This window comes from Egretta garzetta, unplaced genomic scaffold (genome assembly GCF_000687185.1).
Source record: "Egretta garzetta isolate BGI_Z169 unplaced genomic scaffold, ASM68718v1 scaffold39, whole genome shotgun sequence".
NCBI classification, from domain to species: Eukaryota; Metazoa; Chordata; class Aves; order Pelecaniformes; family Ardeidae; genus Egretta; species Egretta garzetta.
The window spans coordinates 2,050,809-2,074,142 of record NW_009260945.1 but is presented as its reverse complement, the minus strand read 5'-3'; the positions used below and the strand labels follow the sequence as shown (position 1 = coordinate 2,074,142).

General features: G+C 39.9%; 1 protein-coding gene across 1 annotated transcript in view; it reads left to right on the top strand.

Moving 5' to 3' along the window:
- PKD1L2 (polycystin 1 like 2) overlaps positions 1-23,334 on the top strand; it is a 41,261-nt gene that overhangs the window by 9,779 nt on the left and 8,148 nt on the right. The window contains exons 9-37 of the mRNA XM_009647203.1: positions 500-549; positions 1,685-1,802; positions 2,427-2,634; positions 3,344-3,464; positions 3,726-3,867; positions 4,363-4,563; positions 4,817-4,962; positions 5,436-5,630; positions 6,492-6,617; positions 8,013-8,195; positions 9,257-9,381; positions 10,282-10,408; positions 11,578-11,712; positions 12,383-12,585; positions 12,909-12,928; positions 13,016-13,209; positions 13,630-13,860; positions 14,086-14,187; positions 14,403-14,581; positions 14,938-15,084; positions 15,537-15,736; positions 15,878-16,104; positions 16,649-16,865; positions 17,814-18,027; positions 18,809-19,040; positions 19,546-19,642; positions 21,054-21,194; positions 21,891-22,076; positions 22,945-23,218. Coding sequence (XP_009645498.1) covers positions 500-549; positions 1,685-1,802; positions 2,427-2,634; positions 3,344-3,464; positions 3,726-3,867; positions 4,363-4,563; positions 4,817-4,962; positions 5,436-5,630; positions 6,492-6,617; positions 8,013-8,195; positions 9,257-9,381; positions 10,282-10,408; positions 11,578-11,712; positions 12,383-12,585; positions 12,909-12,928; positions 13,016-13,209; positions 13,630-13,860; positions 14,086-14,187; positions 14,403-14,581; positions 14,938-15,084; positions 15,537-15,736; positions 15,878-16,104; positions 16,649-16,865; positions 17,814-18,027; positions 18,809-19,040; positions 19,546-19,642; positions 21,054-21,194; positions 21,891-22,076; positions 22,945-23,218 — 4,741 coding nt within the window. The remainder of the gene's footprint in view (positions 1-499; positions 550-1,684; positions 1,803-2,426; positions 2,635-3,343; positions 3,465-3,725; positions 3,868-4,362; positions 4,564-4,816; positions 4,963-5,435; positions 5,631-6,491; positions 6,618-8,012; positions 8,196-9,256; positions 9,382-10,281; positions 10,409-11,577; positions 11,713-12,382; positions 12,586-12,908; positions 12,929-13,015; positions 13,210-13,629; positions 13,861-14,085; positions 14,188-14,402; positions 14,582-14,937; positions 15,085-15,536; positions 15,737-15,877; positions 16,105-16,648; positions 16,866-17,813; positions 18,028-18,808; positions 19,041-19,545; positions 19,643-21,053; positions 21,195-21,890; positions 22,077-22,944; positions 23,219-23,334) is intronic.

Here is a 23,334-nt window from a genome sequence, read left to right as displayed (position 1 = left end):
TACACATTGCACATTTGTTATTTGTCCAAGAAATAATTAGCAAAGTTCATGGCTCAGAACATAGCTCTGAAACAAGGAAGTATTTGCATCATATCAATCTCATAAATTGCTGTCAGTAAATGCTTCTAGATGGCTCATTCTTACATTTACAGAAGCAGATTATACCAGGGATAAAGTGACTTTAGTATTAATCCTAGTGAGACTTTTCCAGTGTTTTCCCTCAGTTTGTCTTTGTACATTGATAAAACTCCATCACCCTCTGTGAATTTATTATTTACAGCATTATGTTTGAAGAATCAGGATCATCTTCCTCATAGTATGTGACTAGCTTGTTGTTACAATTTTGCCTATGGTAACTAGACTGTTTCTCACAGTTCTAGAGTCTATCTTTCAGACTGTCGGTAGTCAAATCATGTTTATTTAAGTCATGTTCATTGAGGATGTCTGAAAGCTTTACAGGTAGCACTGAAATATTCTGCTTTTTTTTGGTATTAAATAGATTCTGCTATGGAAGAAGGCAGCTCCAAAACAAATACCCAAAAGACAAATGTAAGTCTTATTTAAGGATCTCTCTTTAAAATGGAAATGCTTAGAAATTTTTCTTACAAGTAAAAGCGCTGCATACGATACTGAAAAGAAGTATTTGTACCATACGAGATCATGGACTAGATTTTCTGTGCCCCATATGGTTTAACAAAATCTACACCAAAAGTCTCTGTGACCAATGTGTTTACAGGCCTTTAATCTACAATTCATAAAAGCCTGCAAGTAGCAATGACAAGATTAGAGAAAAAAGAACTTTTCACAATGATTCAGTGTTGGAAGTTGAAATGTCCTTAGATGAATTTTAAAATTATCTACTTGACTAATGGAAACCTCTCTTTGAGGGGTTATCCTTCAAGCAGAGTTTAATATATTTTTATATGTTTCTCAGTGTTTCCTGCTTCTGTATTGGAATGTTTAAGTTACTTTGCAAAGAAGAAATTTCTGGTTTATGGCAAACGAGAAACTGATCATACACCAATTGCTAGCAGCTGAACAGATTTAAATATAAAATCGCCAGATATAATATTTTGTTGTCATCTTAAAAAGGGTCTAGTTTTTAACCGTAACACTAGCAGACAGGTGTCTGCTGTAGGAGATGTGCTGCTTCACAAGAAGGCATCATGCTTTACAGATTGCCTGTAAGAATATATTGCATCAGAGGAAAATGAATCTAATTCAGAACTAAGTTTGTTGCAGAGAAAGACAAATTCAGCTGCCTCCTCCTTCTCTTTCTCTTTAACTAACTGTAATGTATCTAATTCAGATAAAAAAGGAATGTACTAGAAGATGAACTGGAAGACAAATGATTGTCCAAGGGTTAAAAGACTTGGTCCAGAAGTGGAAAATTAATGGGAATTTTCCTAAGCGCCTGCATTAGTTTTGAAAATGGGAGCTGGGGTCCTAAGCTGCTTATGAGTTTGGGAGTATTTTGTCACACAATTTCTCTGTGCCGTTGCTTCTATTCCCATAGCTCCTACTTCCATACTACCACTGATCAGGAAAAGATAAATTTAAACTACAGATCTGCATACGGTGATTTGGGGTCTAAACTTTCAGACCTTTTTCATTATAAAGAAGCAAGATACGTACATATTTATACATGCTGCTGTCCTAACCGATACATTTACTTATTATTTAGGATCACAAAAGAAAAAGCAAAATATATATTAAACCGAGTCGGCATGTGGATCCTTTCACAACTGTTACACTTGGCTGGCCAGAGAACAACAATAATTCCAGTTTTCTCTGGTCCTGTGGTATGTGCATTTCCTGAACTTTTCCACCAACTTCTTTTTGACAAATAACAAACTCACTGTCATGTCAGTGGTGAAAATCTGACTAAAGGATGGTTTACTCTCTGGCTTTAGAATTTGCCACTCACTATACATGAAGAACGTCCGTCTAGCTTACCCTGGTTTTAACACTGAAATAATTATGGTATCTAATATGGCATATTAGTCAGTTTTTCTCTTTTCCCAAAGGTGGCTACTCCTAGGTTTCATTTTTCAAGATCTGCCTGTCCTAAGCCCTCACCCTCATAGCCAAGAACTAATCGCAAGTGACTTACATAGCGAGGCATTTGCAAGGTACATGTGTCTCAATAAAACAACAATAATTAGCATCAAATATGATGCAAAAACTTTTACGGCTGAAAACTGGATTGAGATTCAGGACATCTGTGTTCTGTCCCCATATTTATCCCTGGCCTTATACACTACTTTGATGAAGTCAGTCTGTATTCTGAACTCTACCCACTCTTCAAATTGGGTTCAGGAAATTTGTTTGCTCTATAAAGCTCTTTGAAACCTATGTCAGGAAAGTCCTTTGTAAGAGACGTGTGATGTTATGATTATTCTAATTATAAAGGAAATGTTTTGCAGGAGCTTGCTGGCCTGAGTGGAACAAATGTGTGCAGCAACAGACAATCCTAACCAACCAAACTGAGGTGCAAATCCCACCTTCCTGCCTTCCTCCTCCAAAGTCAGCAGTGACTGTCAGGGTTACAGTCCGAAACCACGGCAATGAAGAGAGGCAGGATGAGCAATGTCTCTATGTGACTGCAAAACAAGAACTGCAACTAGAAATCAGGTCTGTTCTTAAACCATAGTATTCACTGGTTAATATTATTACTACACAAACATATTGAAAGGCCACACTTTTCAATAATAATAATAATAAAGTGAAAAAGTACTTATTGTACCAACATAGGAATTACAGACAAAATGCGTCTTGCTGCATTTTCCAGTCCACATTTCTGAACATAATCCTTCTATAAACTGAATAATATTCTTCCCAAAACCATTTAGGGTTTTTGACCCCACTACCTCCTTTCAATGTTGGAGATTTCCATATGCAAACCTCATTGAAACAACGGGAATAAAAGCTGTAAGATATGCCTGAAATTCCTACTAGACACCCAGATACACTTTACTGCTTTAAAAAATCTGTTCTTCAAGAGTCTAGTGCCTCATTAAAGAGCAGTGGCATTTCAATGATCTGCTAATACAATCATTTCAGGAGCTTAAATAGAAGCAGGCTTCATTTGAGAGCCTGAATCAGTTTTGCAACATAAATAGTTTGTGGGTTCTGGGCCTCAGGCATGATGAAAATGGAGATGAAGGTTCCTAAATCTCCTGCTTTAAAATTAAGAATTTCGTAATTTGTGAGTCATGTGTCACCTGTCTCATACTTCAGGGCTTTTGCAGCTTTTCATCAAACAAGAGTAAAACAATAAACATCAAGGACTATGACATCTCATACAGTTAATACTTGTAACTACTGTCTTCATTCCTTACAGGTGTGAGGCAAACTGCAAGCCAGTGAATGCTAGTGATGAAGTTGTTCTGAGTGTCTCTGGACAGAAGGGCTCCCAGGCCATATATTATAACTGGTATTTAGATAATGCATTCCAAGCCAAGGTGAGAGCATCAGATTTGTCAGAAATACTGCACACACAAAAATAAACACCCATCCTGAGGGAACGCCACGTGGCCTCAGAGTGATACTTTTGACATTTGTCAAATGGATGCTTTGGGAGTAATAGTGAAGACTGAGACAAGAGGGTGCCAGGTTTGGGAGGGGTTATAATGAAACTGCCACCCTGCTCCTGATAAATCACAACAGAAATCACAGCAAAGAGCCTCTACTGTCACATTTTCTTTTCCATCTGATTTTCCCAGACTACACCCCTCCCTCTAGCCTGTGGCCTGACTGGTTTCCGGCAGAACTCTTTGAATTTGCTTCAAAGCAACACATCCAGGTTGAAGATGAACAGCTCCTTCTTGCAGACACAGGGAGAAGCTTTTCAGATTAAAGTAACAGGTAGGGGCGCGCAGGGTCCTTCAGACTCCTTTGAGATATTTTCTGCCATCATGACATCACACTGATGTTACACACACATAGTCTTGATGACAAATACGTTGAATCATTCCACAAGTTGAGAGTTGTTACTTTATAAGTGGGTTCTTTAAAATAAGTAAGAGCTAAGTTTGTTCTGGGCTTTTGTGCAGCAGGATAGATTCAGTTATCTTACTCCAAACTGTAAATAACTTTGTTAAGGCTCATTTGGAAATGAAGTTATGCTAAAGAGTTGATCAAATAATACAGCTTTGCTTTATAATGCAAACACTACCATGTTTTTAATAGTTCTTTTCCTCTTACGGCTTATTCAGTAGCGGGATTTCATTTCTGATTAGGCCCACCCTGATGTTTCTGGTGCCTGAACAGCATCATTGCTAGAGTAGGCAAGATGAATGGCTGAAGATCAGTGCTGCTGGGGCACAATAACTGCTGATGTTCTGCTCCCTTCCCTCCCAGCAATGACTCAGCGTGGCTATGGGGAGGAAACGTACCTTGTCAGCACCGTGCCGCCGCCCGAGATCCCCAGCTGTGCCGTGTCTCCCAAGCAGGGATCAGTGCTCACCATGTTCAGAGTCTCCTGCAGCGCTCCTTGCTTGGCAGATTCATGCCAATCCAGCCATAACAGGCAGCTGACATACTGCTTCTATCTGAAAGCAAGTAAGTCCTGAGGTGAACTGTTTGGCAAACTGCTTCTCGGTGCTTCTAGCAAGCACCGTTCTGTTGCTAACAAGAGCAAAGGCACAACCTGCTTCTGCTCCCCACAGAGACGAATAAGGAGTCAATCGGGCCTGCACAGAGCAAGCCCACAGTCCCTTGTTCTTAGGTGTATATATATATATATATAAAAAAATATACCTTCTTAGGATGTATCTGTTGTGTCTGGTAGGTGACCCCCTCTTTCCTATTTCAGATTCTCTCCTGCACTGCGGCCCGGATCCTGAACTCTTCCCGGTTTATCTTCCACTTGGAGAAGAGGAAAATAATTTTGTTTTACATATGACAATTACTGTTAGCAACAACTATGGTGATACAGTTCAAACTAATGCTTCAGTGAAGGTACACAGCAGAATTGCTTTATTTCAAGATCTCTCAAGTTGATACCTAACACGCAATACACTTTTGGAGCTTCTTCCCATTTTATACTTACTGTGTGTGCCGTAACCATCATTTTCCTATCTAATAGAGATTGTTCTCTGTGGACTCAAGGTAGTCAAAAGAATCTTCCACTGTCCTTTCTCTAGGACAGAAGTTTAAAAGATGATCTACTTGGACATTGGGCAGCATAAGCTGTATTTATTGAGCCTGGAGTTACTCTACGTAGGCCCCAGAAAACTCCTGCTCCTGCCCCAGTGCCCCAGGAAAGAGATCCTTATCCATTAAAAAAAAAAAAAAAAAATAAAATTAAAAACAGGCAGCACAAAGTTTTCTGTCCCACTCCAGCTAGGCTGTCAATAAGATGATCAGAAGCAGTTCAAAGATAGTTATAACAGCGTTAGCAACATTAAGAGCATATCTGATTTCTTCATCAGGTTGGACACGCAGATATGATCGATGGGAACCTGACCCTGCAGGCTCTTGTATCTGAGAAGGCAAGCACCATCCTAAAAGATGGGAACAACAGCATGAGTCTTTTCCAGCTGTATAAGTCAGTGACATCAGTCCTTAATCGGGAGTCCCAAGAGGAAAGCTTTAACATATCTTTACAGATGGACACAAGAAAAGAGGTCAGGCAGACACTTGTCTTCTTGCAGTACAATGCAATGTAATGGACTCTTCATATTCTTTGACAGCTTTTAAGTAATACAAAGCTTATATACCACCACCTGAAATCAATGGACATTTCAAGTTTCTAGTATCTGTCTCAGTGTTTGGCACAGGTTTCAGCTATTTTTCACTACTTGCCCACATAGATGATTTGTTTTATCATTCATCAGTAAAAGAATTCATTCTCAATTGTTATTGCATTAACTTAAACTAATTTGGACGGTCTTTTTAAACTTACAATCAACCTGATTTCCCACAAACAATTTATATATTAATAAAATGGCCTCTCCTGCAGGAGAAAAACACTGTCTAATTTTCTCAAAAAGTACTAGATGAGATGGCAGGTAATTTTAGTTTGTTCCTTTCAGCTACCAGCTTATGTTTCAGTTATAAGCTTATATTTGTACAGTGCTTTGAGTGCCTCAGATTAAAACATCTAGAGAAATGCAATGTATCTGTCAATTATGATTCATTATTTGAGTCACATCAATCATACGTGGCTCTGCTTTCTCTGGAAGTGGCATTTATACAGTAATTCACATACATTAGTGCAAATTCTCACAAGTAACTCTCCTTGCTATTAATGGATATTAAATGTATAAATTCTCTCTGTTGGGAGGTAACATAGAACTCATGATTATACAGTTACTAAGGCAAGTGGCATCTTGTCAGCAGACCTAATATAGTTCAAATGATCCTTGTTGTGGAGTCTTACTCTACCGCTTAATTTACAGCCAGCCTGGCTGTCAATATACAGCACCACTTGCACAGTCCTTATTAGCATCTTATTCCTTTGCCTAATTATCCCTTTTCATCCCAAGCTCCGAGGGCTGATGCTGACAACTCTCTCTGCTGTTAATGTAACATCAGTGCAGACTGCTCTTCAAATGTCAGAAGTATTGAAAGAAATCACTTACAGGAGTGAAGAGCTGTCTGTCTCAGCACAGGTAAGAAGCAATTCATCTTATATCTCCTCACACTACCAGTATAGACTCTATTGCATCCCACTGACCTTGGAAGAGTTTTTGGTGCCTTACAGTTATCTGTTCTTTACCCATTTTTTCAACTGTACCAGTATGTATATTTTTACTAGAAAGGAGTAAGTTTTGCTGTTTAGAGTAAGCGAATTTGGACTCGCAGACATTGCCTCAGCACCCACTACAATCCAGGCTATGACCACCTGGCCAGTTACTTTTTATGATACATCTTTAAGATGGAAACTTTAACTTTTAGTCAGAGGCACGTTAGGATATGTATTTTATCTTGTAAAGTACTCTTAGAATCCTGAAGAGAAACTGCCCAGGAGCATATTTCTAGAATTGCCCAGATCCGTTGGCCCCTGATCCACACACAAAATGCACATAGGCAAGCAGTCAGTGAGGCAGGAACATGACAGCACGCAGAGGAACTGGGCACAAGTGTTCAGACTGGCCTCACAAAAGTATTTCTTGCATCTTATCTGGCAACATGATGTTATTAGTAGATGGTGCTATTTATGCATAAGGAGTGAGCACACAGGAGGAGAGAACAAACTATCACTGGGGAAGTTTCCCAGATACGCTGGCAATAAAAAGAGCTGTCCTGATTTCTGATGTATTATACAGTTGCAGCCAGACAATGGCTTGGGAGCATTTCAGCAGTATGTGGTTAACTTTGGCAAGACAAGAACATAGCTCAGATTCAGCACTCACCCTACAGTGAGGCTGCTAAGCATTTGCAGACCGCGGGAATGGATGCGTCCAAGGTTGCAATGAATTTGCTTTGCTGCCTCACCATCCTGCGCTAAAAGTGGGCCAGTGCTTTCACAATCACAAAGCAATCACTGGCTGCATTCGGGTACAAAATAAAAATTGTAGAACTCATTCTCCTTTGGCACTTAGCAAAGCACAAGGCCAAAGGTATTACTTGCTGGTAATCCAATAGGGATTGTGGAAACTAAGATTGAAATGCACATGCACTTGACAATATGGTGGTATTTTTTGGACACACCACCCAAAGTATAACCTAATTTACTACATTGCTGTACATCTAAACTGTATCCTTGCCCGGTGTTTGACAGACAAGCTTCCTTCAGATGTTATTAATCTTTTTTTATGAATTAAATCTGTAGAAGCAGGCTGCATTTTTCAGGTCTGTATTACATGTTAGTATACCAACTAGTCTATCATCACCTCTATTGGCATTTGAGGTATTACCCCAGCACAAATAATTATAGTAAAGCGAGCATTAGCCACAAATAGTCCCATGAGATATAATTGCAGTATTCAGTAAATGACACAAGTGTCATTTCTGTTACTTGTAGTACCAACACACATAAACTTTTCCCCTTGTTTCCCATACAGGTGGAAGCTAGCAACACTCTAAAAGATGTCAGCGCTTCCTTGCTCACTGTAAACACAGAGGACAGCAGAGATGATCAGAAGTTAAAAGATGCAGCCAACTATCTGTTTAATGCAGTGAGCAATGTCCTTAAAGCTTCTGTAGAAATCAGAGCTACGAACACTTCAGTGCCAGAGGCAGACCAGGTAATTTTGGTTTGGTCCAGTTTGTAGCAGACTGTGTGTGAATATCTGTTTGCTTTGGAAGGTTTTAAGAGTTCTGCTGCCTCTCATATTTCTAAATTGGCACTGGGTAGGGTTCATTGTGACACCATGATAGACCTGAATATCAATGGGAACTTCTCCCTAGTTAGACCTGTTAGGCTGAACAGCCTGCTAATGAAGATGGTAGAAGCCTCTTAAGATTCATTACATTTAAAGCTGAACAGGACAGAGCACTGGAGAACACAGCATCAGCGTGCAACCTCTAATGGATGACAAGCACACAGGGATTTTTTTCAGATTTGATGCTATCCCCTCCTTTTGCCCCAAAATTCAAGGAAGCCACAGGTATTCAATATTCATGACTGGCTCCACTACTTCAAAGCTGAAATCAGCTCTGGTTGCTGCTGACACTTTTTCAGAAAGCCCACTCTGATTTTCTATTCAGAATTATGCAACACGTTTATTTTGTCTACCTTTTCCTATCTCTGTATCAATTGTCACAGTTGCCTTTGTGTGCTTCCTGGGCTGAACATACTTTAACTTTCGTCACTGCAAGGGAGTAGGGCCTGGAATAAATCTAACCTGAGAGAAAAGGTTATGAACTGTTCAAACTCCCCCGGGATTACACACTAATAACAGACAATTAATACATAATTAGGTCTTGCTTTTGCAAGTAACTAAATACTAAAGTGTCCATCTAAAGGGCATTAATGTACAGAAGTGCAGGAATATATTGCATTAAATTGACGTCATGTTTGTGGTGTTTCAAATTTCAATGTGTAGAAGTTATAAATCATAGAATACAAAAGTAAAAGCTGTAAGATACATTTATTTGCTGTCTGCAATGTTTTAATGAGCATTACAGAAATTGAATTGCTGATCAGAATAACTCTCTGAGATTAAGAAGCACATTACCAAATTTGCCAGCTTTATAGGACACTGAAAATTAGTATTGTTCCTAAAAGGAAGCAGAGGCAAATAACATGCATTTTGGTGATTATGAGGATCTTTGTTGCAAGTTTTCTCCTCTAATCTTTTTCCAGGATTCAGTGTCACACCAGCTCCTGAACACAGTTGAAAATCTACAGAGTGCCCTTCTGTTTGGGAAAGAACCAGATGATGAACCAACAATCCTCACCACTCCTTCTGCTACAATGTATATACACAGGTAACAGTGACAGTGTGCCCCACCTAGGCTCCTGATAGTTAATCAAATTTGCCCCGAATATTCATTACATGGAACCACCCCACTAAATATTGTAGCATAATGACAACTTCAACAGTGCAACGAGGCTGTCATTACTAACTGATAGTAAGAATGGCTTGGACTCCAATCAGCTTCAATAAAGCCACCTTAGAAATTCTCATGCTGTGTCTTCTTTGACCAACAGAGAATTTACTACTATTTCCTAGATGAGGCAGTAGCTGCTTACCTTTGAAATTATGTGGAAAACTCATGTCATGCCAGTTAAGGGCTTTTTTTTTCTTTTCCAAGTTACCAGTAATGTCATATTATACAGAATTGTAACCAGCTTGGCAGAAGCAAATATAATCATGAAGAGCCTGACGAGCATTCTCCATTCCCTATAATCATCCCTAAATTGTTCCCTGAGAGCCTGGTTTTCATCCACATTTAACTGTGCATTCAAATCAAGAGCATGTTAACAGAGAAACCAGGTACATCTTTCACATAAGTAGACCTAGTTGGATACAACTTCCTATCCAGATACACCAGTTCCACCCCTTTTTTGACCATTATATGGTAGTGTTATGTGGAGTACTACGTTAGGGACAGATAATGTACAAAGTATTTACTGGCCAAGTTAGAAATAGTTTTCCAGCTAAGTTACACTCCTGAAGTGAGAAAGCTTTTTCTCTAGATATGAAGTCCACGCTAATGATGTTTTTTTCTGTTTTTTTTTTCTTTCCAGCTAAGTTACACTCCTGAAGTGAGAAAGTTTTTCTCTAGATATGAAGTCCACGCTATTGATGTTTTTTTCTGTTTTTTTTTTTTTTTTTCTATTTCTCTTTTATTCTGTTTTGCTTGTGTCCAACCCTAACTGGACAGATTACAAATAGAAAACATGGACGGCACATCCATTAATATCTCCAGTTCCAGCTCCGCCAGCTTTACTCTCCCACCTGCTTCCTCTCTCAGTGTTCCAGGAGTTGATGATGAAACAGTGGATATAAGGGCAAGTAAACAGCTTTTATCTGGCTCAGTCTGCTGTACAACTTACATTCTTGGTCTAGCATTTTTAGAATCTTCTCTTTTTACAATGAATACACAAGCACACAAGTCATCCCTCCTGTTGTGTCAAGAAAATAATTTGAAATATTTTTGGTCAAAGAAGCCTTCACTTATATTAATTACATAAGGTTGGTCCAGCAAGCTACGGAGGACTGAAAGCTTAAATTCCCCATCCCATCAGCCCCTCACATACACTCCTGATTCATACTTGCATGGCTAGAGAAGGCAAGGGAATGAATCAATACCTATAAATCTATTTGCTGTTTATTTACATCTAATGCTCTCAGGAGGATGCAACAGCCCAGAGTCCGTATCACCATTAAAATTAACCTGCATCAGTGCTGTTCCATCCCAGCTAGAAACAAATGAGTTTGAGGCACTCAGAATCTGCAGGAGACAAAAGGTCTGCAAATGTCCTGATGTTAACACATCCCTCATCTGAATTAGGATATCATAGTTTTTCCCTTAGAACAATAGATTGCATATTATTGTCATATTTTTATAATAGATTTTCTAAAGGCCTCTGTGGCTGATTTGACACTCTCAGGAAACCCCAACAATAACTGCAAAATATATAGGTTTTTTCATTGTGTCTTTTCCAGCTCTGCTAAAAAATGTCCAGAGCTCACTGAAGCTAGTGGAAACACACCCAACCATCAGTTACCTTAGTGTTAGCAGAGGCTTCTGAATCCTCTCATTGGACTGACGGCTCTGACATACTCTTCTGTGCATTGCTGTCATAGTAGACATAGGCTTCTGTTCCTAATTCCAAGAAGGGTGCCACGGCCTACCTTTGGTGGAGTTACTTTAAAAGAGACTTATGCAATTGCACTTTGACATCTGGTGTCTAAAAGGCAAAAGGGTTACAATGAATGGAAACAATAAACATTGTTGTACACATATCATATTTCAGAATCAAAATCACTTTCATGGTTTGTGTTTGACCTACCTTAGAGATAAGGCAGCTTCTTTTTTAAAACTGGATGCGGGCTTCTTTTAAGTTGAGTACTGATTGGGTCTGAGCTCAAGCTTTAAATATTCAGCAATTTAGAATGTGAATGTAATGAAATCTTGACAACAGCTCAAAACTGATTGATAATGTCTTGCTAATAGATGGTGAGCTTTGCCGTGAATCCCTTTTTCTCCAGTGAAACCAGTTTTGACATCAGTGGAATGGTGGGAGGTCTAAGTCTTACTGGTCTGGATGGCTCGATCATACCAGTCAGCAATCTCAAAGAAAACATTGAGGTAAACCCACTATTTTCTATCCTTTTCCCTCTTTTTCCATTTTTTCTTTCTCTGTTAATAAACTGTCATTTGTATTATCATCTTCTGAGGTGACTGTAAATTGTGGTAGTGTTCAGTGCGTCACATAATGGGATATGGTGTCTGCATTTGTGATGGAGGGATTTATGTCATGTGAAGAATAAAATAACACATATTTCTGTCTTTTCTTTAAAAAGAGGTATCTTATTCTTCATTTAAATGGATATGAAAATGCTAAGGGTTGTGGAAAAACACTCCAGATTACAGTCACCCTGAAACACAACGTAATGTCTGATTTCATCATCCAACAACTGTATGTCCATATTACTACTGTTTGGGCTTCCTAGCCCATGGATAAGCTGATATCTAAATCATTCAGATACGCACTTCATGTAGTCAGAATTTCAGTTATAATCTCAGCTCTTCGTTCAGAAATGCACCAAGGATCACAGACTTTGTGATGAGTTTACATAGGTTTCAAATGAGGTTAGCTGACAGTATCAAGAAAATCACTTTGAAGCCAATACTTTTGCTGGCTATGCTTTCCCTATGTTATGAAAATTTATCTAGCATGTGGCTATATTGTGCTCATAGATGATAGAAGCAAGATGCTTTGCTGTATTTAAAGCTGTGTCTTTCTGTTTAAAACCAGGTAATGTTACCAAGGCTTTCAGCAACTCAGGAAGATAAGATCCTGTTGAATCTGGGCAATTTTAGCACTTTCCAAGTCAATGTCACCTCAGCAAACACATCTATAGTGATCCACCTGGAATGTGAACATGACATTCCACTAATACTTTACTTAGGGTACGGTTATCATCCAAATGAAACTAACTATGATATGAAAAATCATCTGTTCTGTAAGAAAACTACTGGAGGTAAGACAACTTGTTAGCGACCCACAAACTTGTGTCTTCTGGGCTTGTGTAACCAAAAGACTTTCACCACCTATAGCCAAGTCAAGGGCAGTGAGTACGGGGAGTGCTCAGCCACAACTTTACAGCACATACGTATTTGCAGAACAAGCCTTGACCATGAATTCAGACATCTAATTGGAAAGAAACCTCTCAAAGGAGTTTCATTTGTCATGCTTCAGGGTTCCAAGCTCTAGTATGTAGCGTTCACTAACAGGAGCAAGGAGTGGGATGCTTTGAACAATGAGTTGCTGAGAATGATAGCATACCTGTTTCTTCAGTTTGTTTATTTGATTCTATGTAACACAGCTGCAATACTTCTGAATTAGCATTTCTACATATACATTGAAACTAAAATGTTTATGTTCAAGGTGAGACGAACACCTGGGTTCTTAGCCCAGAAGAACTCATTTTTGGAGAGGGAACCTACTATTTCATGGTTTTACAAGATATGGGAATGGATTCCACAGTCTATGACAGGCTAATTATAGCTGTCACTTGCTTTGCATCCCATTGTGTATTTTGGGATGAGCACCAGGGGAACTGGAACAGCTACGGATGTCATGTAAGTAGAGGGAAACAAAACAATGTTTATATTATATACTTCAAAAACAGCCTTTATAACCAACATCTTGTAGTAAAATGATAGCATTGAACTCACACCATAAACCAAGATCGTTCTGAGATGTTTTAATAAACTCAAGTTTAGTCATACCAGACTAAGCTTCAAATGACATTTCCATTTCAATTTCTTGGGATGAGCTTCTATATAGGAAGAAATAGAAGCACTCTGGCAGGGCTGTATTATATTGTAATGCCTGTTTCTAGACATTAGAATTATTCCTTATTGGAACTTGAACAATTCTTCTGTATAGCAGCTCTCCACACTAGCTTACTAATCTCAGCACTGTCTTTTCATTTGCTTGGTATGTTATGTAATACTTTGAAGCCAAATGTTTTATTAGGAAATCTTTCCGATTTTCAGGTAGGACCAAAAACAAATCCTAGAAGCACACAGTGCCTTTGCAACCATCTGACCTTCTTTGGGAGCTCCTTCTTCATCATACCCAATGCCATAGATGTTAGCAAAACTGCACAGCTATTTGGTACATTTGTGGACAACCCTGTGGTGGTGACAACTGTAGGATGCATCTTTCTGATATATGTCCTTGTAGTTATTTGGGCTCGAAGGAAAGACATCCAGGATGATGCCAAAGTAAGTCTTCAGCTAATAAAGGCTGAATGTATTTAGGCCAATTCCCACTTTCCCTAGCTGGTTTTAATAGGAAGTCTTCAACCAATCCTACTCCCTTCCCTGTAACTCTCTGTTTACTGGTAAGTATATGCATTGTTCACAAGATGACAAATTTGTATCCACAGCTTTAAGGAATCCATACCTACAGAACAGCTAACGCACTGCTTGTATTGTGTCACTCTGCAGGTGAAAATCACAGTTCTGGAAGACAATGACCCCTTTGCTCAGTATCGTTATCTTGTGACAGTTTTTACAGGACACCGCCGCGGGGCAGCCACAACCTCCAAGGTATCAATGGCACTGTGCGGTAAGACAGTTTATGCACTTGTTTAGAGAACTGGATGAATAATGGAGCACCTGAGGCTATTAAACAGGACAGCTCAAATGCAATGTCTAAGCCAGAAGGTCCTTAGATTTGATGAAAGGAGGAAGAGTATGCCAGAGGAATAATCATACATAGGATCGAGATGTGCAAGTCTTCATTTTGCCATCTTATTCTCCAGGTGACTCTCACCCTCTATGGACTGGAAGGAGAGAGCGAGCCACACTATCTAACTGATCCTGATATGCCAGTCTTTGAACGTGGAGGAGTGGATGTTTTCCTACTCTGTACCTTCTTCCCTCTTGGGGAACTGCAGAGTATTAGATTATGGCATGATAATTCAGGGGACAGTCCATCCTGGTAAGTGGAGATCTGGAGTTCCTGGGAAGTAAAGATCAACAGATTTTTTTTTTTATAATGATAACAGTTTTCCTTTTCTAGCACTTAAAAATTATCCTTTCTACAGTGTTAGAAAGGAAAGAAGTTTTAGTTTCTCATTTTTACAGATGAATAAATCAAATCATAATCTAAACTGCAGGACCGGGAATGCTTCCCATATCCTGCGTCCCGTACGGGATGGGATGTGTCCTGTGCCTTACAGTTTAGACACAAGCTAAGAAGACGAAGGCCACAGTTTGTCTTCCATAGTCCTATCGAGTCCTGAATTTCATACCACTCAGTTACATATGAATGTGCCCTGTATGTTTTTCTGACAGGTATGTGAATCGAGTAATGGTCCATGATCTGGCATGGGATCAGAAATGGTACTTCCTCTGTAATTCTTGGCTAGCCATTGATATTGGAGAATGTGTCCTTGATAAAGTGTTCCCAGTGGCTACAGAACAGGACATGAAGCAGTTCAGGTACCTTCTATGTTATGGACTTTTTTATTCTTTATGGCAATCAGTCTAGAAAAGCAAGCATGCAAAAAAAGATCAAACCCCTAGACAAAAATGGAAAGAAAGGAGGTCTTTACTCTAACAGCAATACCACATTGGAGACATTGGTGTTAAAAAAGGATAGCCTCACAAGACCTACAGAAACCCAAGCATCTTATCTTATGTGTAAATTCCCTAATAATTTATATAGAAACTGCTCATGATTCTCTTGTCCTCCATGGTGTGGCCAGAAGGAAAGGACATAAGTAGCTATGGCCATTCCAATCAAATCAAGCCATGATATTTGGTAATTTCTCACAGTTATTATCTCTTCTGATAGTGCCTACAAGCATGAACAGGTCAGGACCCTGAACTACAGCTTTATTCTTCCCTCTCCTTCCTAAATATCCATTTGATTTCACTCTCATCCTTCCCAGCAATCTGTTTTTCATGAAGACCTCCAAGGGTTTCCACGATGGGCACATCTGGTACTCGGTTTTCAGCCGCTCCCCACGAAGCTCCTTCACACGAGCCCAGCGTGTGTCATGTTGCTTCTCACTGCTTCTCTGCACCATGCTGACCAGCATCATGTTCTGGGGAGTGCCAAAGGATCCAGCTGAGCAGAAAATGGATTTGGGTAACAATCCTCACCATTGTTTGGACAGGGAAATAGAGAGACAGCACTCTAGAAGCAGGACAGTTGAACAAACTTTCATAAGAGAGATATCTGATGGTTCCTGGGGTTGTTTTTGCTACTCCCTCTGTTTGATCTTGACAGGTAAGATCGAGTTCACATGGCAGGAAGTGATGATTGGCTTTGAGAGCTCCCTCCTCATGTTCCCCATCAACCTGCTCATTGTACAGATCTTCAGGAACATACGATCCCGGCCAGCCACACAGGGGAGAGAGAAGAAGCCGGGAAAGAATGGTCGAGTGTCCCCAAGCCTACCTCCCACCCCACAGGTCAGCCAGGCTGTCTCACTCACTCCAGAGGCTGTGATAAAGGCAAGTCTTTGTGGCTCCTCCCTAGTGAGTCCTCCACTGCCCTCTGCTGCCACGCACTACTGACCTCCCCAGTTCAACGGCACAAATCTTCCCTGTCAGATGCCCTTCAGCTTGTCTGAAGCAAAAAGCCAATTACGCACTGGTACAAAGCACTCATTTACCCATCTACATGGAATCCCCGACTTCATTAAGATCTGCCTACATACATCACAACCCTGGCACAATTATTATGTGTGACCAAAATCACTGTGTTCAGGGGTTAAAGCAAACGTTAAGAAAGACAGTGAAAGTAAAAGTTATCATAGGCCCCGTCTGTCTCAGCTTAGGTCCTCAGGGAGGCAAGCTGTATTTTTGAATCCTGAAAGCTGTCTTGCTGATGTCATTGAAATCTGCCTGTCACATCCAGCAGTGTAGGATATTCTACCCTTACCCATTCTGGAGATTTTAGCGATTGGTGCAGCTCCCAGTCAGTGGTGCCTTCAGATCACATCAGCTTAAGTCACCGCAGCCAGAGTCACTTCTGTGTTGCTGCTGTCTCTTCCAGGATATAAGAAGAATTGCCAACTCACTCTTTAAAGCCCTGAAGACTCCACCTCTCACTTCAGTATCAGATCTTGGAAAATCAACGAACATCAACACACTTTTGGCATTGGTTGAGGACATCATCTGCCAGCAGAACAGAGCTGGGCAAGAGTTTTATGATGAAAGCAAAAAAAAGGATGACCCTATAGTTGTCACACTAGGTGCTATGGATATACAAGGTAAACAACACAGTGTGACATGCCTTCTGAAACCTTAGTGAAAATGATGGTAATGCTGGATGTGATGATGCAAGCTTTTCATACATTCTGACTCAATTACAGAATCACAGAATCGTTGAGGTTGGAAGGGATCTCTGGAGATTGTTTAGTCCACCACCCTGCTCAGAGCAGGGACAGTTGAAGCAGGTTGCCCAGGATCGTCTCCAGAATCTCCAAGGATGGAGACTCCACAAATTGTCTGAGCAACCTGTGCCAGTGTCCAACCACCCTCACAATACAGAAGTTTTTCCTTATGTTCAGACAGAATTTCCCATGTTTTAATTTGTGCCCATTGCCTCTTGTCCTTTCACTGTGCACCACTGAGCATCCAACTGAGTAAAGGCACTGTGAAATTTCTGTTTCTTATGCTGTAGAATTAAATGTTAGCTACCAGCCTGGCTTGGGAGCAGGATCAGTATCTAATAGCATACTCACAAATACCAGTTGTTTCACAGTCCTTTTGTCCTGTCCTTTTTTTCTTCCTGGCCTTGTGCTGTTGTTCCTTTCAGTCTGACTCTTATCTTAGGCATTCATTTATTTTCAATTACACAATAATATGTGAGAAAACAATCCCACTATTTCATTAAAACTTGCATTTGGCCTTTCCAATGAGTGTACCGAGCTACTAATTGCACAGGTAAACTATGAACAAATTAGCACTTGATCTTATCTGACTTCGCTATTAGGGTTTTAGGACCTCTGTCTTACTCAGTTGCCTCCTGTCAACAATTCCAGCAGAAAAAGCACTAAAGCTGCTTTTACATGTCCCTTCCAATGTTACTCTTCACTTTGTCACATTCATAAGCTTGAGCTCCAGTTCTCCTAACCTTTGTACTGAACAGGATTTTAATCCAGGGATAGCTATGCTGATTTTCTTAAAAAAAAATTTAAATAATTCTTTACCCGCAGAAAAAACAAGAAGCCCAACTCCAGAAAAGGGAATATGTGAGCGACTCAAATACAGCGATTACAATCGCTGCTTGTACATGCAACTCCAGCATGTAGAGATGGAGCTGGAATTACTGGGGCCCCAGAAATTTCAGATGCCTCAGAGTTACACACAAGCTGTTCATCAGGTTCAGCACATGAAGAACCTCCTGGAGAACCGGATCTGCTCATCAGCGTCTATCAGTGAGAGGTAACCAAGTCCTCATCGCGTTCTCAGTATAAGTAAATTCAGGTCATGAATTCAAAACTGGTCAGGATGACAGAGCCCAAATAATTACTGTTTAATATGTGCTAGATAACCATTATTATAGCTGTAGAAACATGTTTTACTATTATACTATTGTAGGAGCAACAAAGAAATTTCAATGCACACAAAAGCAGCAATGACTGATCATCGCCCTTTGTCATTTTTGCCTCCAAAACTGAATGTTACAATTCAATGTCACAATGATAGTAAAGGGCTGAGATAATCACTGAGCTCCAAAGTCTCAGATGTCTCTTAAAATGTATGGCTAAGGAAAAATTAATATGCAGACAAAAATATTTCAATGAAATGTGATAATTAAGTTGGAAGTGTTGAAAACAATACCACTAATTATCTCTCTGGCCTTTATGGTGATCACAAGAGATGTATCCAGCAGCTAAAATGCACTCATGGTTTTATTTGTCAATATTTCTACTGGAGGTTCAATTATGTATGAATTGAGGAGTAAATAAGCCCATCATATCTTTTTTTCTTTTTAGCTGATCTCTCCACACTTCTTCATATTTTTGCTCACTGTACTTTTTTGCTATCCATATATCCTATATAACTGCATTAGGTAAAAGAATTTAGAGTATTTTGATTGAGATTTTAAATCCTAAGATGCTGCCTATCCCCACTGAACCCAAAGACTGTGATTTTGGCTTCTGTTCTACTGCAGACTGATTTTTTCCTCTTCTGGTTCACTCTCAAGGTGGTCCCTTACTCCAAGCTTCTCTGGTGATGGCAAGAAAAGTTATTCTTCCAAAGGGCTGCCCTGGTGGTTTGTGTTCATTGCTTGGTTCCTTGTTGCAGCCACCAGTGGTGTATCTGGGTTTTTTACCATGCTCTATGGGCTGCATTACGGCAAGGAGAACTCCATCAAGTGGCTTATCTCCATGGTCATCTCCTTTTTGGAAAGTATTTTCATCACACAGCCCTTAAAGGTGAGATCCTCAGAAATACAATCACTGGACAATGCGGACTGTCATTTACTATCATTTCAGGAAGACAATGTGATATGCTCTAAAGAACCACAGGATTTAACGTGTAAAATGAGAAGTCTTTGCCCTTAAAACAAGAGCCAGCAGGTGGTTTACAGGGTTCTGTTGTCTTTTGTTGACATTAACTCCATTAGTCTCATCTCCCTTGTTCTGTCAGGGCTTAATAGGTGATGAGGTTTCTGACCGCGGAAGCTGTGTCATATGGCAAAATCAGTTTAGCTGGATGGACCCCAGCACAGTGCACTGTTATCTTGTTCATGAGCTTCAGCTGCATGAGTTCAACAAAGCCAAAGCACAGCTGTCCTCCTGCAGTCCCTGGATCCAAAGAGATCCAGGTCAAAGCACAGCTGTCCTCCTGCAGTCCCTGGATCCAAAGAGATCCAGGTCAAAGCCTATGCTTCTTTATATGAAATGGGCATACGGTGACTCTATAGCTAATTCTTTCCAGGTGCTGGGATTTGCTGCTTTTTTTGCTCTGGTTCTGAAGAAGGTGGAACATGAGGATGAAGAAAACGCAGCTATTGATGGGCCTTTATCTGCACCAGGTAACTGTCTGTAAAGTGAGAAATTATTAAAGGAAGTGAAGCATTCTCCAAGCTTTTGGAGTGCTTTATGCACAAATATGTGACTCAGCTCAACAGAGAACTTCACCAGTTATTTTATATGCCTGAATATATTCTGTATTTATATGCCTGAATATATATATTCTGCTGACAAGGTTAGCAGAAATCACTAAATCCACAGGTACCGTGACTGTTTGCCCACCCATTAGCATTCCCAAGATCAAGGTGGAAGCAGAAACAAACCTCAGTAACTGGTTTTGTGCCAGTTGGAGAAAACATAAAGACCAGTTGATGTTTAGATAGGATAAATCTTGCAGAACACTTAATGAAAGAGACCACAAGATCAGAAAGATAAAAGTGAAGAAGTCTGGATCAAAAGAATTAATACTTACTTGTTTACCTTTTTCTGTCTGCTTTTACCTCTGAAAATACAAATACATGCACAACCTCCTCTAGCCCTGCTATAAGCCCCTGTTATTGGAGGATCTACTTGCTGCCATGATACTGATATTTGACTCCTTCCTTCCCTCCATCCCTGGCTTGCCTATACCAGGAAAAAAATAAGTATTCTCCTATATTGATTCATATTAGATCAAGAATTGTACAAGTGAATAGCCAATCACTTTTCAGTCCATCAACATTCAAGGAACATCTAGAAAAGAATATAATATAATGTAGCAAACTGACTGATGCAATTATAATCATAATTAATGAATCAGTGCTATTAGTATGCAGTAACCACACTGAAATATTTTAGCTCTCACGTCAGACATAAGAAAAACCAGCTATACAAGGAGGTTTGTTTTAGCTCTGTGCAGACATCTCAGTATTCATGGCACGGCTTGCAACAAAACCTGTAACTGTTCCACAACCTACTGAAAATAAACACGTGCCCCAGTGCAAAATGCACTCTTCAGCTAGACTGGTAGATCTTTATCTGACAACCATACCTAAAACTCAAGTTCTCTTTCAAGGAAATTTCCCACCTCCTTTAAGTCTTACGATAAGAGAGTCTTCAGTATACATAATTTTCCACAAACACAATTCTCTGTATTACTCCCATAAACCAAATAGTGGCTTCTGCAATCACAATTGCTGATAGCAGCAGACGGGAGTCCTAGGGCACAGCAAAGCATCCTGATCAACAGTTTCCTCCCCAGTCAGTCTCAGGCTCTGAATACACTGCCTTCCGAGATGCTCAGCCTCTAGAGACCTGGTGAGCTCCTTCCCTCCCCAGCATTTCCCTTACTGTACTCATTGTTAAAATCACATCCCCTGCCTTCCTAAGGGAAAGCATTAAATAGAAATGGTTCCTTATAATGTCCAAAGAAACAAAAAGCAGGACATAGATTATCTGTTGACTAATTCCAGGGTTTACTGTTCTCAGCTACAGGTGATTCAAATCTTCTCTTTGGAGCCCGAAGGGACAGTAGAAGCAATATTTACCGGCCACCTCCTGCAGCTGATGTGGAGAAAATGAAAATGAGCTGCATGAAGGAGCAGAAAGCATTTGCGCTCATCAGGGAGATCCTGGGTATTATCCATATGTAGACTATCTTGTTTTATTCAGTAGTATTCATCAGTATTTTTACATCAGTAAAAATATTGTTCTCTTGGTTTTGGCATATCTTTAGCTTTCTGCCAGCCATTACGGTGTAGAGACAGGTTGTTCAGTCGCAGCTGGAGCTGAAAAGAGGTGGCAATGTTGGCTGGACATAAAAGTGTGGCTAAGGCTTGATTTGATGGTCAAGAAATACATTACAGACACGAGAGATTAAAGAAAAGCTAAAAAGGGTAAAAGGAGGAGGTCAACAGTTAAATAAAGTTGAAATCAAAAGAGCAGATGGAGGCCATCCTTCTAAAAGCAGATAGTGTCTATAGATAATGTATACCGTAGTTTTATTTCCTCTAAAATAATGGAAAAAATACCTCAGCCTCACTTGGAACAAAGTCAGACTACTAATTTTATTTAGAGCTGTCATTACTATTGGTGTTCAGCCAGCCTCCCCACTTATTTTCTCGACCGCTACTCATATTCCAAATGTGATATGCTTAAACTGCCGCATGTTGAAGCAGCTTGTATAAATTCATTAGCACTGGTCAGTCAGAGTCCAGCAAAGCAGCTCCTTAACCTAATAAGTGATGACAGCAGTAATCATTCATGCAATCTATTTTGAACAGCAGTGTTAATTTGGAGCTCACATGTGCTGTCTCTTCTTGTTTTTTCCAGCCTATCTGGGTTTTTTATGGATGCTGTTACTGGTTGCCTATGGGCAGAGAGATCCCAATTCCTACTACTTAAACAAACACATTGAGAACAGCTTTACAGATGGATTCCACGATGTCTACAGTTACCAGGATTTTTTCACGTGGGCAAACACTACCTTAGTCAAAAATCTTTATGGATCATATAAAGGTGCAGAGTCATATTGTTTCACTTCAGCTTGCCTGATTCTGAAATGTTACCTGTTATACATCTCCCTAACTTGTACATGCATATTTGACTGGAGGAAGAGACTGTGAGTGCATAAGACTAGTATAGATCCTTATAATATGAATACTAGTGGATAACAAAAACCGCACAGCCTGACCCCAAGCTTAATGAGCCCTGGAATTTTCCTTATCTTTAATACAAACTGAAAGTTCTGCACTGTAATTTTACATTTTTCCCATTTTGTATTACTTATTCCAGATATTCAGACATATGCCTCAGTTTTACACAAGTTCCTTTCCATAATTCAAAAAAAGAATGGCAGATAGGTGGCACTGTTAAGCTTTTCCTCAGGAGAGCTCTGTTTGCATCACGACTTAGGTCAACGTGAAGGCAAATTATGCAATAACACCATGTTTCTATCTAGCCATATCCAGTAATAAATATGACCCATTTTAGAGCTCCCATTTAAGAGTAAATATTGAAATACATTAGCAAAGTTGTTCACTGGACATGACAGGCACTCACCAGCTGTGGCCAAGTGAACACTGCATACGGCTACTCTGCTGTGTGACTCGAAGCAAGTCACTTTTCTCCTCCAGGCCGCAGTTTCCTTCTGTATAAAATACAGATAGGTAGTGATATTGAACTCTGTTATCTATGGATGTTATCTAAGAACTCAGTTCAAATCGACACAAGGGATTACTTTTCACAACTATTTTGCTTACAACGTTTTTTAGAAAAGAATTTATAGCAACATATTAATGCATCGATGAATCATAAATGAGATGAAGAAATATTAGTAGTAGTTCTGTCATATTGCCAGTGCTGCTCTTTTCCATCTTCCATTTAGGATTCATTACAGATGGCAATTCCAAGCTGGTGGGTAGTGCTCGAATTCGCCAAGTAAGAGTGAAAGCAGACACCTGCCCTATTTCTCCCAAACTCCACCGTTATGGGGAACACTGGAATACCTCAGTCTTCGATAACTCCTCTGACTTGGGCTCAGCATGGCAGTATCAGAGTCAGTCCCAGCTGAGAGGGCACCCCATTTGGGGCAAACTTGCCGTTTACAGGGGAGGGGGATACGTGACCCACCTGGGAACTGATTCCAAGAATGCCTCCAGGTACCACTTGTATTCTTGTAAGTTATTAGTGTGTCTGCTGTAGCATCAATGATGCTTTTTCCCCTACCCTATTTAAGATTAATTTGAGATTGCATCCTGAGTTTTCCTGCTGTGCA